General features: G+C 47.5%; 1 protein-coding gene across 1 annotated transcript in view; it reads right to left on the reverse strand.

Moving 5' to 3' along the window:
• Positions 1 to 492: 492 nt before the first annotated feature.
• LOC114025710 (NADH dehydrogenase [ubiquinone] 1 alpha subcomplex subunit 10, mitochondrial-like) overlaps positions 493 to 16,914 on the reverse strand; it is a 50,618-nt gene continuing 34,196 nt past the window's right edge. Inside the window, exon 10 of the mRNA XM_027839177.1 lies at positions 493 to 866. Within this exon, the coding sequence (XP_027694978.1) occupies positions 798 to 866 (69 nt within the window). The 3' untranslated portion in view covers positions 493 to 797. The remainder of the gene's footprint in view (positions 867 to 16,914) is intronic.

Genomic DNA, 16,914 nt, shown 5'->3' on the forward strand with positions numbered 1-16,914 from the left:
GGTCACTCTGCATCCTTCTCAGGCCCGTTGTTCTCAAACATACTTCCAAATCACCCTCTGAATCCTCCCCCAGCTTAGCGCCCCCGCCTCTGCCCACGTTTCAGCTGACATCGCAGAGCAGGAGGGAGAGGCCAGGCTGACTGAGACCACAAACAGGGGTCTTGTCTGGTGGGACTCAGAGGTACTAATTACTACTTTCTCCTTGCATTTTACTTCCTCGATACTCTGAGCTCATAATGGCCCATCAGAGGAAGAATCAGGAGAACGGCTGACGATGGCTTTCAGGCAAGCCTCTACCAAAATGCCGATCAAGACTAACGCTCTGCTGGGTCAATCTGTGGCCATTTTCCTTCCCTCCTTCATTCTGTACTCTTTGGGTTTTAGTTTGATACAGCAGTCAGACTGTGGGAGTAAGAGGCAGGACCCCAGCACTTGGGGGAGTCGGGGACGGACAGACACACGGACCCACACACACACACACACACACTTCAGGGAGTTCCACAGAAAAGGTTTTATTTCTCCGAAGTCGAAGGAAGCAAAATACAGACCCTACAGGGGCCAGAGCCCAAGGCAATGGAAGAAAGGTATTTCTGGTCCTACCAACCAGTTTTGGGAACTTCTGGCTTTAACCAATATTGCTAGGGATCCAAGGAGAAAGCTCATAGGGGTGCCACAAGCAGCCCGTTCTCGGTGAGGCCATTCTCTTCTTCCATCCCGTAACTGGAGGCTCATTTTTGAGGTGACTGGCTCGTGTACTGTCAGGGCCTGTAACTGCTCCAAGGGAGAAAGGCTTCACTTCACTTCAGCCAGATCCACTTGTCCCCCACGTCTGCATTATAGCCTGGACTGTATCTGTGACCTTTCAGCTAAAAAGGAAAAACAAAATCAGTATCGAGGGCCATTTCACAGAGGAACACAACCACGGTCTCACCATGGCTGCGGCTACCCCCAGCACGTCTCCACGCTCTGGGGACCCGCACGACTCATGTTCGGAAATCCCTCCGGTCAAATTCTGATGTCACAGAGGAGAAAGCACCTTCTCCTGAGGCACACTGGGCCCGACTTTCCACAGCCCTATACACGTCCTGAGGGAAGAAGAGCGTTCCAAGGAAATAATCCACGCAGACCAATATCAGTGCCTCTATGTGTCATCACGGGAGTAATTTTGGAACGATGAGAGAACTATCAACAAACCTTCTGACCTAGTGATCCCGGGAACGGGTCAGAAAGAGAGAGCAAAGTGCTCACGGCAGCGCTTTCTGTGACACCAAAAACGCTGGACACAAAGTGGACGTCCGTCAGCGAGGAAGCGATGGGTCAAAGTACCAAGAACAATGAGGAATTTCAGACAGCCCAGTTAGATGTGACCGAGCTACTGCAGAGTGAAGTAAATAGAACCATCAACACTTAGAGCGCCGTGAATGAAGAGAGCAGGAAAGCAAAAGCTAATCCTGGCGCGACTACAGCCGACACTCCAGGCTCTGCAGAAAGGTTAAGCAAACACAGCTCCTCCTCTCCTTGGAGAGGTGGGGCTCTGGCGTGGAATGGTGTGTGCTCTGTTAGGGATGACGGAGGCTTTGGTTAAACATCACTGTTTTACTTTGCTGCAAGAGAGGGTGCCTGAGGGGAGTGGCCCGAGGGAATTTATCTGGAATGCGCGGAACACACTGACAAACAGCCCTGGGTGAGAACACGAACCTGACGCCATTTTGTCCTGCAACCAAAGGCTCAGTTGTTGCTGTTTCTTTGCCAAGTACTGAGATATGTGGGAACACAGAGAGGAGCTGTCACGAACTACCGCAAAGGGGAAGAAGTTGCTTCTAAAAGCCCTTGGTGCCCTCTACCATGGCACCATAGCAACTCCACGCCCCCCAGATGGGCTTCTCTTCAGAAAAGGGGTTCAGCCAAACGAGACCGTCTGTGCCAAGTCATGTAAAACAGTTAGAAGTATAGGTCGTTGGAGCTGGCAAGGCCTCAGTGACCTTAGTCTATCCTACCTGACTTACGAATGGAGGAACTGAGGCCCAGTGGCCAAGAGAAGGGAAAGGACAGGCCCAGAGCAAGGTAGTTAGGCAGGGGATAACCCGGAACTCGTAACTAAGCCTAAGAGTTAACGACAGATTCGATTCCTCTCAACAAGCGTTCACTGATACTCTATTACGTCTCAGCACTGTCGCAGTCCATCTGGTGCAAACTGAAAAAGCAGCATCCCTGCCCTCACACAGCTTACAGTTTTATTGGAGGAGATAAGACATGTGCAGCAGAAATGGTGAAATCTGAACCCCCGTCAAAGAGGTACCGACAACAAGGCGAAAAAGAGGGAGGCTGAGAGTGGGCAGGGAAAGCTTCCCATGAGGGAGGACCCAGAGAGGGTCAAAGTACAGATGAACAAGAAAGGCATGGAGACAGTCAATTCACGGCCCATCCAAGGGCCAGGGGAGCCAAGGCTCTCCTTTGTGGAGTCATGAGCGGGAGGCTCAGTGACATCTGCCGAAGAACCAGGGAAGCCCCTTGTCCCTGAGTGGGCGGGCAGCACACGGCCCACCAGCTCAGGGAAGCCACTGCCTCCCCTAGCCTCTCGGCGGGTCCTTGTGTTCACGCACGCCTGTTTCAATTTCACATGACTGACATAACCTGTCTTCTCTTCCGTGTCACCGCTACCCCTGCCTCCCATCAGAGCTAGGGAAGGCACTAATCTGATGCTCTAATTTTCAGCAGGGCCCATCTCCATCTTGAGCACTCTGTGCTGTAAGATGCCGCTCACACCTAATTACCGCCAGCAACCTTGTCAAACAGGGAGTTGTCCCTTCTGCTCCCCCTCCGTCAGCACCCCAGTGCAGGACCTTACTGCTCCACCCCTAAATCGATCTGCAAGTCTTGCCTGGTCTCTCTGCCCACACCAGGAGGCTTATGTTCTTAAAGCTCTAAATGGGTCACTCTCCCATTCAAAAAGTCTCTCCATGGCTCCCTGTTGCCTGAATGACTTAGTTTGGCCTGTCCAGGCCCTCACAATCTGACCCCAACCAGCCTGGGTTGAATCACCTTTCACCTCCCTTTACCCCAAACCTTGCACGTTGGCCGGTGTGAACACCTTGCCCCTCCATGAACTCTCCTGCCTCCGTCCACTCCCCTCAACTGGAAGGCGCTCTCTTTCCTGTCTGTGCTCAGTCACAAGTCATCTCTCCCTCCTCTCTGCACATCTTCCACGCTTGGTCAGCACCGCCCATTAGGCGGCATCCTCACCACAAACGCCCCCTGTACTACAGATGTTCACGTCCAGCTCTTTTCTCCTTGAGGGCAGAGACCAGACCTCCTGGGCACAGCTTTGCAGACTGTGTGAAGATTTCCCCGATGTCACCAAAACAAAACAAAGCCAGTTTTTATCAGCTCTCCAATCTTTGCAGGACTCAGAAGTCAACAAGGTCTTCAAGGTTCTACGCCAGCCAAAGCTTTCTTGAAATACTTAGCTGCCCTGTCCTCTTCACAGTAAATGGGTCGCTGCATTCTCCTCCAAATCAGACTGCAACGTGAGAGGCACTGGCTCTCGTGTCCCAAAGACCCAGGGGGAGAGGAATCCCAAAGGGTCAATGCCCATCAAGGTGGGGGAGACATCACAAACAAGTGGAAACTAAGGGTCAGTCACTTAGAAGGCTTCTCCATCCCCCATTTAACAAGACTGATTGGCAAGGATTCACTGGCCACTATTGGCAATGACCAATGAAAAGAGGGCTGAGCGGTAGTCACAGAACCTGAGTTCAATTCTCAGTGATACCACTTACTCCCTAGGTAACCGTGGGCAGCTGAGGTAGCCTCTGGGGAATCAGAGGGGTTAGACTAGACGAGAGTAGCTGAGGTCCCCTCAGTTTTCTATCTATGGTCTTGCCCCTAGGGATGAAAGGAGATGGCACCATGAGGCAGGGCATCAAGATGATAGAATCCTATGGCGACCAGCTCTCGGGCCTAGGGGGAAACATTCATTATTACCTTAGTTGTTAATAAGCAGCGACACACAGGCACATGACTGCTGAAAATAACCACGGCTCTCTTCCCCTGAGGGGCCACACGCCTAGCTCGGTCCTCCTTCCTCATCCCATCCCTGGCCAGCCCCGCCATGATCCTAAATTCTGGGTCCCTGTCGCTGGTGCGGCCTGTCCATACGTGCTGAGAAAGACCCCGCGGAAGGCCCGGCTACCCGGTTGCGTACATCGGCCATAGAGAACACGTGGAGCCAGCGAGGCTGGCACAGCTTCTGGCCGAGCTGTCCCCAGCCTGTCTTTTCACCTCTCAGACACAGGACCAAGCTTGGGGCAGCGCCTCCATGACTCAGTGGCCTTGGTTTTTTTTCTCCTTCCCCAGATGGTAGGGGTTTCCGACCATGTGTTCGAGCATCTGGCTGCTGGTGAGCCGAGGGCCTCAGTCCGACAACATGACGGATAAAGCCCTGCTCCTGCTCCTCCATGTTACAGAAAGATCTCACCTTCCTCAGACACCACCCAACACCCAAACTCAAAGACAAGACTTCGGCCTCCATTTTCTTTTTATTAACTTATTTTGATTTATCAGCAATCACTTCCATAAGCTTTTGAGTTTTATATTTTTCTCCCCCTCCCTGCCTGCCTCCCTCCCCAAGATAGCATGCAATCTGATATAGGTTATACACATACATTCCTATTAAACATATTTTCACATTAGTGATGTTGTAAGGAAGAATTAGAACCAATAGGAGGAACCACAAGAAAGAGAAAACAAAACAAAACAGAAGAAAAAAACCAGCAAATAGTTGCTTCGATCTGCATTCAAACTCCATGGTTCTTTCTCTGGATGTGGATAGCATTTTCCATCATGAGGCCTTTGGGATTGTCTTAGATCCTTGCACTGTTGAGAAGGGCTAAGTCTATCAATGTTAGTCATCGCACAACATGGCTGTTACTGTGTACAACGTTCTGGTTCTGCTCACTTCACTCAGCATCAGTCCATACAAGTCTTTCCAGATTTATCTGAAGTCTGCCTGCTCATCATTTCTTATAACACAATAGTATTCCATTACATTCATGTTCAGCCATTCCCCAGTGGATGGGCATCCCCTCAATTTCCAATTCTTTGCCACCACAGAAAGAGCTGCTGTGAATATTTTTGTACGTGTGGGTCCTTTTCCCGTGCTTACTATATGCCAGGCAATATACGAAGTAAAGGGGAAACAAAGGAAAAACAAAAAATGATCCTTGATCTCAAGGGCCTCACAATGGGAGACAACAGGTGCATAATTCAAAGCTGGGAAAACAGAGTTAGTAGAGAGACGTTTTATTTCTCGTTTCCTGGCATCACACCCACACTAAGATGACGCCCTTAGGACGAGGGCTCTGGAAGTGCATTGACCAAATCCCAAGCGCTGCCTTCCTCTCTGCTGAGGGCTGTGGACAGAAGTGGTCACCGTACATAGCCTGCTTCATTACCTCACAGAATTCTAATTAACAACTAATTTCCTTAAAATCTTTCAATCTTCTGGGCCGCCTCATCCACAGCCCTAGCTACTGCAGCTGCTGATCAAAGCGTTAGACTTCATTCATAATTCAGGATGTTTTCATGTGCTCTTTTCCAATCTAAAAAGTAAAAATGATCTCAAGTGAAAGTACAATTGAACCACACCTGCACGTGGAATATGAGAAACCACTGAAAATGGATGGGTGGCTCCGTCATTTCCCTCCTGGGGCTGATGTTCCCTCCACCAACGCAGACTGCCATCCCTCAACGCCTTCTCGTGCCAGGTAATTTCTGTCCATCAAGGTCCCAGAGGCCCCTCCTACAAAGCACACAAGCCACGCGGGCTGTCCGTGAGCTAGCTTTCTGGTCTCCCATCTGCTCACGTGTAACTATGACCGTGTTTCCTGGATCATTCCATGAGCAAGTTTCCTTCATGGCGTGCTGTGGTCACCAACCAGTGGTGACCACACAGGTGCCAGGTGCCCGTGGGCTGTCATTCCCTCTCTGGGATCTGCAGCCTTGTAGCATCACTGAGAAAATCTCAGTATTCAGGGGAGGGATGTTTGCAGCAGCAAGCAGTATGAAAGCTCAATGCCATTTCCCAAATGCAATCCTGGCCTGTTTCTTTCTTCTGTGTTTATTATCTATTATTATTTATTGCCTACTATTATTCTCTGTTTATTTATTCATTATCCGCATCCAGAATGTCTCCAAAAGTCACCTAATTGAATGGGCTGTCCCACCAGGGTCAAAGCAATGTACATTTTTCATCCACTTTGCTTTTCTATGGTGGATGACCCAGGGTGCACTGCTACAAAGTTTTTAGCTCTATGGTATGACAAGGCTAGACACAATTAGTACAATGCCATCAGTGAACAGGGTCATTTGGAGAATCTCAATATTAGCAGGAACTGCTCTAATTTGGACCTCATGGGAGGCATTTTTATATGACATCTCTGTTTGCTTACAGCTCTCTTTCTGGAAAGGTCACGATACCTTAACTGGACAAATTCTACCAGCTGGGTGAAGCCTGGCTCAGGAAGAGCGAAGATGCTAAGGTGAGGAACTAGGGTATGGACCCCAGAGCCGAAAGGCCAGTGGTGGAAAGCAGTGCCTGAAGCAGGAGCAGGAAATCAACAGCAAGATGGGCAATGGGGTGGGAGGGAGGTCAAGGCCTCGAGAGGCCAAAGGTCATGTGATTTGCTGTCCCTGAGGGGGCTGCTTTCATGCTCATCTGTCTGCTGCTTGTCCTGCACCCACCTCCAAGTCTGCCCCCTGCCATCCCCTGCCACCAGACACAGTCACTTTTAGAGTTCCTGCAGCTACGTCATTTCAGTAATGCTGTTGTATAGGTGGGAGGTGACTCTGACAAAAGCCTCCGAGGCAACACTGGACACTGGGGAGCCTGCGAGCTCGAGGCCATGTGTGGCCCTCCAGGCCCTCGAGTGTGGCCCTCTGACTGAGTCCCCTTCATAAAAGGGTTTGTTCTGTAAAACTTGGACTCAGTCAAAGGGCCGCACCCGAGGACCCAGAGGGCCATGTGAGGCCTCGAGGCCATAGGCTCCCCACCCCTGCTGTAAACCAATAAACCAGAAAAATGACGGGATCTAATATTCTCCAGGAGTCTCAGTAAGTTCATGAGCACAACCCTGTGGACCTGGACAGGAAACAGTCTGGCAAAGGCTGCCATCAACGACATGCCTTAAGAAACTTGGAGAGACCATTCTCAAAAAGACTTTATGTCAGCGTAGAGGAGGGACAAGGTGAGCAGCTGCTCACGCCTCCTCCTCCCCTGCCCTTCTGCTGAGGAAGCACCATCTGCGGTCACTTCTCTTCTCTGGGACCGACACTCTGAGCGTCCACCAATTAGTGCTGTCAAAATTCAATCGCCGAGGCCTTGCAAGTGTGGGTCTACTCAGGTCTAGCTGCTATTCCCAAATGCAGGTAGGTCTAGGATGCTGTGTGACCCCAGAACATTGCGTACTCTGTGTTCAGTTCTGGGCACCACACTGAACAGAGCTTTCAGGATGGTGAGGGACCTCACCTTCTGCTCTGGAATTGGGTGGGGCTGGGGGAGGAAGAGATGGCAGCTGTCTTCAAGTACCTGAAGAGATGTCACGTGACTCATTCTGCTTAGCCCCAAAGGGTGAACAAGGGGCAATGGGTAGAAGGAGCAGAGGTAGACTGAGATTCAGTGGAAAGATATAACTTTCTGAGTGTAAGTGAGATGCCAAAGGAGAACGGGCCTTTTTGGAAACGACTAGGTTTTCCTTTTTTTGGAGAATTTCAAGCCAATGCTGGGTGACCACCTGCTGGGGATACTGTGACGTATTTACCCCAGAGGTGTCAAACAAACGGCCAACCCAGATTAAAATGTAACTGGGAAATACTTGATAAACAATACAAAGGGACACAAATAACGCCACTCTGTCATTCTCTGGGTCAACACACAGCCCACAGGGATCCTCCAGGAGGGTGTAACGGCTCCACTTTTACTCTTGCCGGACACTCCTTTTGACTGAGAGTCGGCGACTTTTAGGGTAAATTTAGCACCTTAACTTTGCGTAACTGACAGCAGTGACAAAGTGAAGTCAGCGCTGACGAGGGCCCTTTGCTCATGACCCTGGGGACCCCAAAACAAACAAGGAGCTCCAACGCTACCCCTGACTGGGGGCTACAGAGGTGCAGAAGGCACGGCTTCTCCCACGTGACTCTCCCTCCAGGTTCCATCGACAGGCGCTGGTTCAGAAGCAAAGACGCAGCCTGGCCCCTTGCGCTCCCGAGCCTGGCAGGCCCTGCAGCCAACCCCAACCCCGTGGCTGGGCTGCAAAGAGACTCTTTGTATCTCCACTACAAAGCTAGAAAAAGGTTCTCCAGTCTCCTCACAGCCAGGAGTCTGCAGCTTAGTTACCCTGGATTAGCTTGACGAAGGTTTTTAATTTAAAGGTATCATTTAATACTTCAGCTAAACACTGGAGCAGCCAGGCGTATCTATTAACAGCAGCACCTCCTGAGGAAGAGGGAGCCGTGTGATAACTGGGCCGTCTGTTTCCATTTCTGCAAAACAAAATTTCAGCCACAAACCAGAGGATAAAAAAACCAGGAGAGCAAACCTGCTGTGTCCAGCCAGCGTCTATTAATTGTATGACAAAATGTGCTCTCTTTGGCATTCTCAAGACAACATGTAATTGGCCCTCTGATATTCAGAGAGAGTCTCAGATGATCAGGATAATCAGTTATTAGTACACTAGACCAACCAAGGCCCGCAGGGAAGGTTTTCATTTCTAACACTTCATGCTGGGAGGCGGCAGAGCAGGCTTTGTCTTTCATATGATTACTGCAAGTCTGCATCTCCTCATTTAAAATGGAACTTCATACCTTCTAGACCCAATTCACATTCATCACCTCAGACAGCATCACCGTGGGGCTTTGGTAAAGAGATCGGCATTATTTGGACGAACTTTTAAGGGTCCTTCCCAAACAGAACAGAATTTCAGCCATTCAGACGGCCTGACATTTCTAGCACAGGGGCAAGGCTCTTCTGGTTTGGGTTACATGTCATCAGAACAAGTTTGTGAAAAGTGCTTATACATGTTCAAAGGGAAGATGGACCCAATTAAAGAACCTCCTTGTTTGCAGGAGGAACCTGCCCCCGCCCCCAACACACACTTTAGAGCAGAAGAGGCTGGAGCGCCAAGAATTTCTCTAAGGCCTACTGCATCCAAGGTAAATAAGCCTCATGCTCCAAGGCATGACCTGGATAAAAGCACCTGAAAAAGTGATGGGAACTTTTAGAATAGGCATTTGCCTCAAGACTTTTATCTGAATTAAACCTAAAAACAAACAGAACTTTGCTCCACCTGGCAAAGACAAGCTCAGTGGATTCTAAGCACTTTGCTTAGCTGTTTCTTGCTGCTCTACGTTCCTTGCGAAGCCTTCGCTACAAAGAGAACACCAGTTATCGAGGAAGAGAAACTTTCCACTCAATAGCGGATCATACACAGTACTTTCAAACAGACCATGCCACAACTGACTAACTTAAGGGGGGAGATATAAGATTCTGAGTCCACTAAGGCTGCGGAGGAAGGGATGGAAACAAGCATTTATCAAGCATCTACTATATGTGGACAGCCATAGTGCACTGAGCACCTGACATGGAGTCTGGAAAACTCCTCTTCCTGAGTTCAAATCTGGCTTCAGACACTAGTTGTGTGACCCTGGGCAAGTCACTTGACCGTATGCCTCAGCCTCCTCATTTGCAAAATGAGCTGGAGAAGGAAATGACAAACCCCTCCAGTATCTTTGCCAAGAAAACCCCAAATGGGGTCACAAAAAGAGACAACTGAAGAACAAGAGCCTACTACGTGCCAGGCGCTGTACTAAGCGCTTTACAAATCCCATCTCATTTGATCCTCACAACAACCCTCCACTGTTATTATCACCACTTTAAAATGAAGGTGACTGAGGCAAACAGAAGTTAAGTGACTTGCCCAAGGTCACCCAAAGAGGGAGTGCTGAACTCGGGCTTTTCCCACTCCAGAGCCTGCAGCCTCAGAGGTAGCACAAAGGGCACTCTGGCTTTGGAATCCAAGGCCTTGGGTTCCAATTCTGGCTCGGCCACTGTGGACAAGCTGCTAGGCCTCCGGGGCTCAGTGTGGTCATCTGTAAAAACAGACACCTTCTAGCTGTGAATGAGGCAGCACATCAGCCCGTGGCTTTGATGTCAGCACAGAGCAATCACACAGCTTGCAGGAGGAACAATTCAGACAGTTTGTCTGGAGGGCCGATCTGCGCCCCAGTGATGGGACTCCCAAGACGCAGCAAGGAATAGTGTCCAGAGAGCCAGGAAGCACTGGGTTCAAATCCAGCTGAGGCCCAATACTGGCAGGGTGACCAGAGCCAAAGCACTTAAGCCCTCAGTGCCCTCAGGCAAGTTGCTAAACAGACAAATTTAGTAAAAGGAGCTTCACTAGGGGTTCCCCCACACCAAGGAAAACACAGGTCCAAAGAACTGAGTCCTGCCTCTGACATTTACAACTTATATGACCTTGGACAAGTCCCTTCCCTTCCCTGGGCCTCAATTTTCTCATCTGTAAAATGGGGAAGGGAAGGGTTTGGAGTCACTGAGCTCTTGGGCCCTTATCTGTCCTGAACCTGTGATTCTATTCAAAGGTTCAGGGTGACTGCCACAAGGAAAACAATTAAAAGTATGTACTAAGCCCCTGCTCAGCAAACAAACACAAGGGAGAGATGGTCCCTGCCCTCAAGAAACATGCATGCCCCTTAGCATGGAGGGAGGTAATAACTACAGTTATTTTAATTCAGGTGACCATTGCATATTCGACCGAATCCTTTAAAAGAAATGAAGGAGTCCTCCTGGTCAATAATAGGGTGAGAAAAGCAGAACTGGGGCATAATCCCCAAAATGACCAAATGAATTCTGTTCCAATACAAGAGGAACCGTTCAACATCACAGTAATACAAGTCTATGCTCCCAACCACTGACGCCAGAGAGGCCAAAGTCAATCAGTTCTATGAGTAACACCCAAAAAGGCGCCACATTCATCATAGGGGATTGGCATGCTAAAGTGGGAAATCAAAAGAAAACTGGGATAACGGGAGAGTTTGGCCTCAGAGTACCAAATGATGCAGGGCAGAGACTAACAGAGTTTTGTCAAGACAACCGACTGGTGAAAGCAAATACTCTTTTTTAACAACCCAAAAAGTGACTCCACACATGGACATCACCAGATGGTCAACATCAAAGTCAGATTGATTATGTCTTTGCAGCCAAAGGTGGGGAAGCTCTACACAGTCAGTTAAACCAAGCCCTGGAGCTGACTGTGGATCAGATCATGGGCTTCTTATTGCTAAATACAGACTTAAACTGAAGAAAGTAGGGAAAACTATCAGATCAGGTAAGTATGACTTAAATAACATCGCTTGTGAATATAAATTGGAAGTGATGAATAGATTGAAGGGATTAGATCTGGTAGACAGAGGGCCTGAAGAACTAGGGATAGAGGTTTGCAGTACTGTACAGGCGGCAGCAACAAAAAATATCCCAAATAAAAAGAAGTGGAAGAAAACAAAATGGCGGTCTGATGAGGCTTTAGAAATAGCTGAGGAAACAAGGAAAGGGAAAGGGAAAGGAGAAAGGAAACATATACCCAACTAAATGCAGAATTCCAGAGAACAGTAAGAAAAAATAAGGCTTTCTTAAATGAGCAAAGACGTAGAAGAAAAGAAGAGAATGGGAAAGACAAGTCTCTTCAAGAAAACTAGAGATATCAAAGGAATGGGCACGATAAAAGACAGGAATGGTGGTTCCTTAACAGAAGAAGAAGAGTTCAAAGAGGTGGCAAGAACACACGCCGCCAATAACCGCGACAGCGCAGTTATGATCTAGAGGAAGGCGTGCCAGAGAGTGAGGCCAGGTGGGCCTCAGGACGCGTTGCCGACAATAAGGCTGGTGGAGGGGATGGAACTCCAGCCGAGCTGGAGTTTAAAATCCTATGAGAGGATGTTGTTCAAGCGCTACACTCAATACACTTGGAAAACTCAACGGTGACCGCTGGACTGGAGAAGATCAGTTTACGTCCCCAATCCTAAAGAAGGGTAATGCCCAGGAACATTCAAATTACCAAGCAACTGTGCTCATCTCACACACCAGCAAGGTCCACTTAAGATTCCACAAGCCAGGCTTCAGCAACATGTGAACCAAGAATTACCAGAAGAGCAGGCGGGTTTTCAAAGAGACAGAGGAACTAGAGACCAAATTGCCAACATCGGCTGGAGTTTCAGGAAAACATCTGCTTCTGCTTCACTGACTACACTACAGGCTTTGATTGTGTGGGTCACAACAAAATGTGGCGAGTCTTCAAAGAAATAGGAGGACCAGATCATCTTGTCTCCTGAGGAACCTGTACTCTGGTCAAGAACCAACAGTAGAAGCAAACATGGAACTGACTGGTTTAAGATTGGAAAAGGACTATGATAAAGCTGCATGTTGTCACCTTATCTACTTAATTCATATGCAGAGCACATCATGTGAAATGCCAGGCTGGACAAATCAACAGCCAGACTTGAGGTTGCTAAGAGAAACAATCTCAGATATGCGAATGATACCACTTGGATGGCACAAAGTGAAGAGGACTCTTGATGAAGGTAAAAGAGGAGAATGTAAAAGCTGTCCTGAAGTTTAACATCAAAAAAACTAAGATTCTAGCAACTGGTCCCATCACTGCCTGGTAAACAGAGGAGAAAGAAATGGAAGCAGGGTCCAATTTTATATTCTCGGGCTCAAAGATCATTGCAGATGGTGATAGCAGCCGTGAAATTAAAAGACACTTGCTCCTTTGAATAAAAACTATGGCAAATCTGGACAGTATACAAAAAAAGAGATATCAATCACTTTGCCCACAAAGGTCAAAGCTATGGTTTTTCCTGTAGCAATATGGCTGTGAGAGTTGGACAACAAGAAAAGCTGAGTGCCAGACAATCAACGCTTCTGAATTGTGGTGATGGAGGACATTTTTGAGAGTCTCTTAGACAGCAAGGAGATCAAATCAGTCAATACTTAAAGAAATTAATTCAGGCTATTCACTGGCAGGTTAAATACTGAGACTGAAGCCTAAATACTTTGGCTACACCATAAGACAGGCTTCATTGGGGAAAACCTTGATGTTGGGAAAGATTGAAGGCAAAAGGAGACGGCAGAGGAGGACCCCAAATAGATGTCCACACCTGACACACAACTGGTCACCAGCCTTTGCTGGAAGGGCTCCAAGAAGACCACGATGTTAGTTGGAGGTCTAACATGGCAGCTTCCATGGTCACTTACGGAAATGAGAGAGCTTTCCTACCTTTTGCGAGTTGGTCCTTACAGCGTCAGGCTTAGATGTTGTGAGGGTGCTCTCAGTCTCTCAAGATTTCCACAGATTCCCACCACCCCCCTCCACTGTCCTTCAGTGTTTTATGAAACAGTAATGCTCACAATCTTCCACAAGACATTTCAAATAAGTCTCCGCTCTAGTCATCACCAAACCTCTACAACCGTCAAGATCAAACCTTTGCTAGCTAGAGGTTTCTAGTTTCCTTTGGCCTCCTCACTGTAGGAGCTGGTTTACATTGATTAAAACCCCCTTGAGTCTACATTTTGAGTGGAAACAAGAAGATCTGGGTTTAAATCCTGTTTCAAGCACTTACTAGTTGTCTAAATACAGACAAGTTATTTAATCCTTCGGGACCCAGACAACTCTCTACACCAACATGTTCCCAACAAGTTACCAATATGCATTGGTGTTCCCTACCCCCAAAACCCATAACCTTAGGAAAAGTCTGTTCTTTTTGTCTACTTCCAATTTTTCAGAATTAACAGTTTGTTTAAATATGTCAGAGTGAAATTACATGCCACATCTACATTTCATTTTTTATTCTGTCTTACAATTTGTTATTGATTTTGGTCTTTGCTTTAGACAAGTCAGTGGTCTGATTATACATCAACAACTGCCTTGGAAATGTTACCCAAATCAGTAGTCAGACATTTCCTGTCTATTATTGTCTGGGATGTTATTAAGGGCTCACAAAATCTAGCACCCCCTAACTCTCTTCTGAATTCAAATCAAGCAACTCCATAGACTTATCTCAAGAAGCTTACATTCTACTAGAATTTAATCCTTTTTTCTAGGACAGTATTCCTGATATTGAGACTTCTCTGCAGTCTATAAGCCTTTGTCCTCTCTCATGTCCTAAATCGAGCTGTATCTTCCAATATACTGTTCCAAGTCTTCCCCTCCCTCTGAACAATGTGTATCGAAGCTACAGAATATTAAAGCACACTGCTGATTTAATTGGAAGGAATGATGAGTTCTTTGTGGGATCTCATCTGGTGGTTCCTTCATCTTCTGTAACAGATACTGTTGTTCCACACGCTCCAGTCATTTTTATGAGGCTTTTTGGTTTGTTTGTTTTGTCACCAGCACATAAGATGACCGGCACCCCTCCAAGGGCATCTCCCTGTTTCTTCTTGCCTTCGGATGAGGCCAACTCTGCCATGTCCTTCACGTGCCTTCCTTAAAAGGACCTGGGAGGCCTCTCCTCTCCCGCCAGAGAAAGCACCATCCCGCTGCTCTCCCACACTTGCGTTCTCAGCATGTAGACATGCATCGTAACGCATTCCCTCACCCCACAGTCCTTGCTGAGTGTAAGCCCTTCGCTCCACTCACACTGAGGCCCTCCTTACCTTTCACTTCGATTATTATAACACTCGTCTAAATGGTTTCTCTGCCTCAAGTCTTTCCCCACTCTTGTTCATCCTACAAACCACCACAAATTAATTTTCCTTCAGCACAGATCTGGCCATCAGACGCTCTACTCGACTCCTGCTGAGGCTCCCTATTGCCTCTGGAATCCAACATCCCTAGCCCCAACCTATCCTACCTTGCTCAGTGGACACCACTCTCCCTCCCATACTCGCCATCCAGTCAAAGCTGCCTTCTCTCAGCTCCTCGCACACGACGCTTCCCCTCCTCCAGCCTCGCTGCTTCTGCAGCGGGCATCCTTCTTACCCTAACTCAGAGAGCCCCTGCCTTTTTGAGCACCAACTTCTACATGGCACCCTCCACCGAACTACACGTATCCGCATAATTGCTGACTCCCTACAAGGAAAATTTAACATGGTGCTCCATTATTTAATACCCAATATTCTCTGTGATCCATCCTTTTCCTCATTTTGACAGACCTCCCTTCTGAAGGGCGTGATGGCGTAAGGCGATGACTCCCAGTATGGGCTGGGCCCCTCGCCTGCTTGCCCCCTAGGCACAGAAGCCAGCTTGAGCTAGGCCCTCCCCAGGGGATGACTCCTGTGTCCTGATTTTCCTAATCAAAGTTAGGGGTGACCACAGAGAACCTGACTGAGAAGGCTCATGCTTCTCTTGCCAAGACTGTTAGAGGCAGCCAGGTCTCCACTCCTAAAGAGAGGGGTCTGATCAGCCACAAGTGAAGGCCGGCCCACTTTCCCTAGCTTCAGATTAACCCTTCCACCTGAAGATTAGTCCTGGTCGATGAAGTAATAAGGAGAACCCACCTCCTCATGTCCAGCAGTCGGGATTGCCGTGGCCAAGGAGGTTCAAATGATGTGTGTCAGGCCAATGAGAAGGGAGACAGGCCCTCACTTGGGGTCCTTTGGCACAGATGAAGGCAGGCCTGTTCATAAACTGTTATGCCCCTTGGAGAATTGCCTTAATTTACCTATTTGTTCACTTTCCTTCCCGACACCTATGAGAACGTGAGCTCCTTGAGTCCTTGAGCTCCCCAAGCAGCTATTTACCTCATCACAGTGCCTGGCACATGGTAGACAGTAAATGCTCATGGACTGATGGCTAAGTGTTCCTAGTTATCCTCTGTGCTTCTTTGACTCTCATTTCCCCTATATTTCTGCCACTACAAAAGCCAACCCTCTCTTAACCTTAAAATATGACCTTTAGGAGAGATTTTAAAATAAGAATTTACTTGGAGATTTGACATGAATGGTGTGGAATAAAACCAAGTTAACTTTAAAGAGTCTTTTCTTATACATCAAAATGAAATAGCTAAAAATCTACACTTCATACCCCACTATGAATATATCTTTACTTAGCTGTCCTACTCAGTGTCATAAATATTAGAAGATGAAAACACTCCTACAAGGTGGGAAAAAAGACAGAAAAATACTATTTGGTCCACAGATCTCACCCTGACATTTGTTCAAATGGCTACAATTTTCCCCAATCATTCCAATCCATCTCTAGAGTGCTGAGTGCAAAGCTACAGGCCAGCTGGTCAGGAGTGCCCAAGGGAATCAGAAAAGAAATGCAGAAACGCTTCAGGGGGTTAACCTCTGCTTTTTATCCCAATTGTTTGTTTCTTAAGAATGCTGAGCCACTTAGGACATAAAGACTTAGTGGTAAATTTCCATTCTTGATCCTCCCTCCAAGCCTGCAGAAGGATGAAAAACAAGCCAGGCCTCAACCCTTTCCCATCCCTGTCTCACCTAGCAGAAAATGTGAAAATGATTTCACTGCAATCATGATGAAATGGAACATAATATTTAACATGAACATTTGTATTTTAATATACATTAAAAGCCAGTTACCTAATTATGAATTCTTTTGGATAGTCAGAAAAAGCAGTCATGTTGGTTTGTTTTTCATCCAGAACAAAAGGACTCTTCTCACCTCGCGTCATTTTTTCCATGGTTTTAGGTAAGTTATATTCCAGCGCTTTTCCTGTTTGTTCCTAGTCTGACTGTCTTTATTAAGATGCTTTTTGTAATCCAAGAACAGACAGTACTATGCATTAAAGCTGTCAAACAGCTCCATTAAAAAAAATGGGAAGGGAGACCTTGATACTGGAAATGAAAACAACTTGAGATAGTAAAGAAATAAAAATAGC

Source organism: Vombatus ursinus, unplaced genomic scaffold (assembly GCF_900497805.2).
Source record: "Vombatus ursinus unplaced genomic scaffold, bare-nosed wombat genome assembly UNPS02004679.1, whole genome shotgun sequence".
In the NCBI taxonomy this organism is placed as follows: Eukaryota; Metazoa; Chordata; class Mammalia; order Diprotodontia; family Vombatidae; genus Vombatus; species Vombatus ursinus.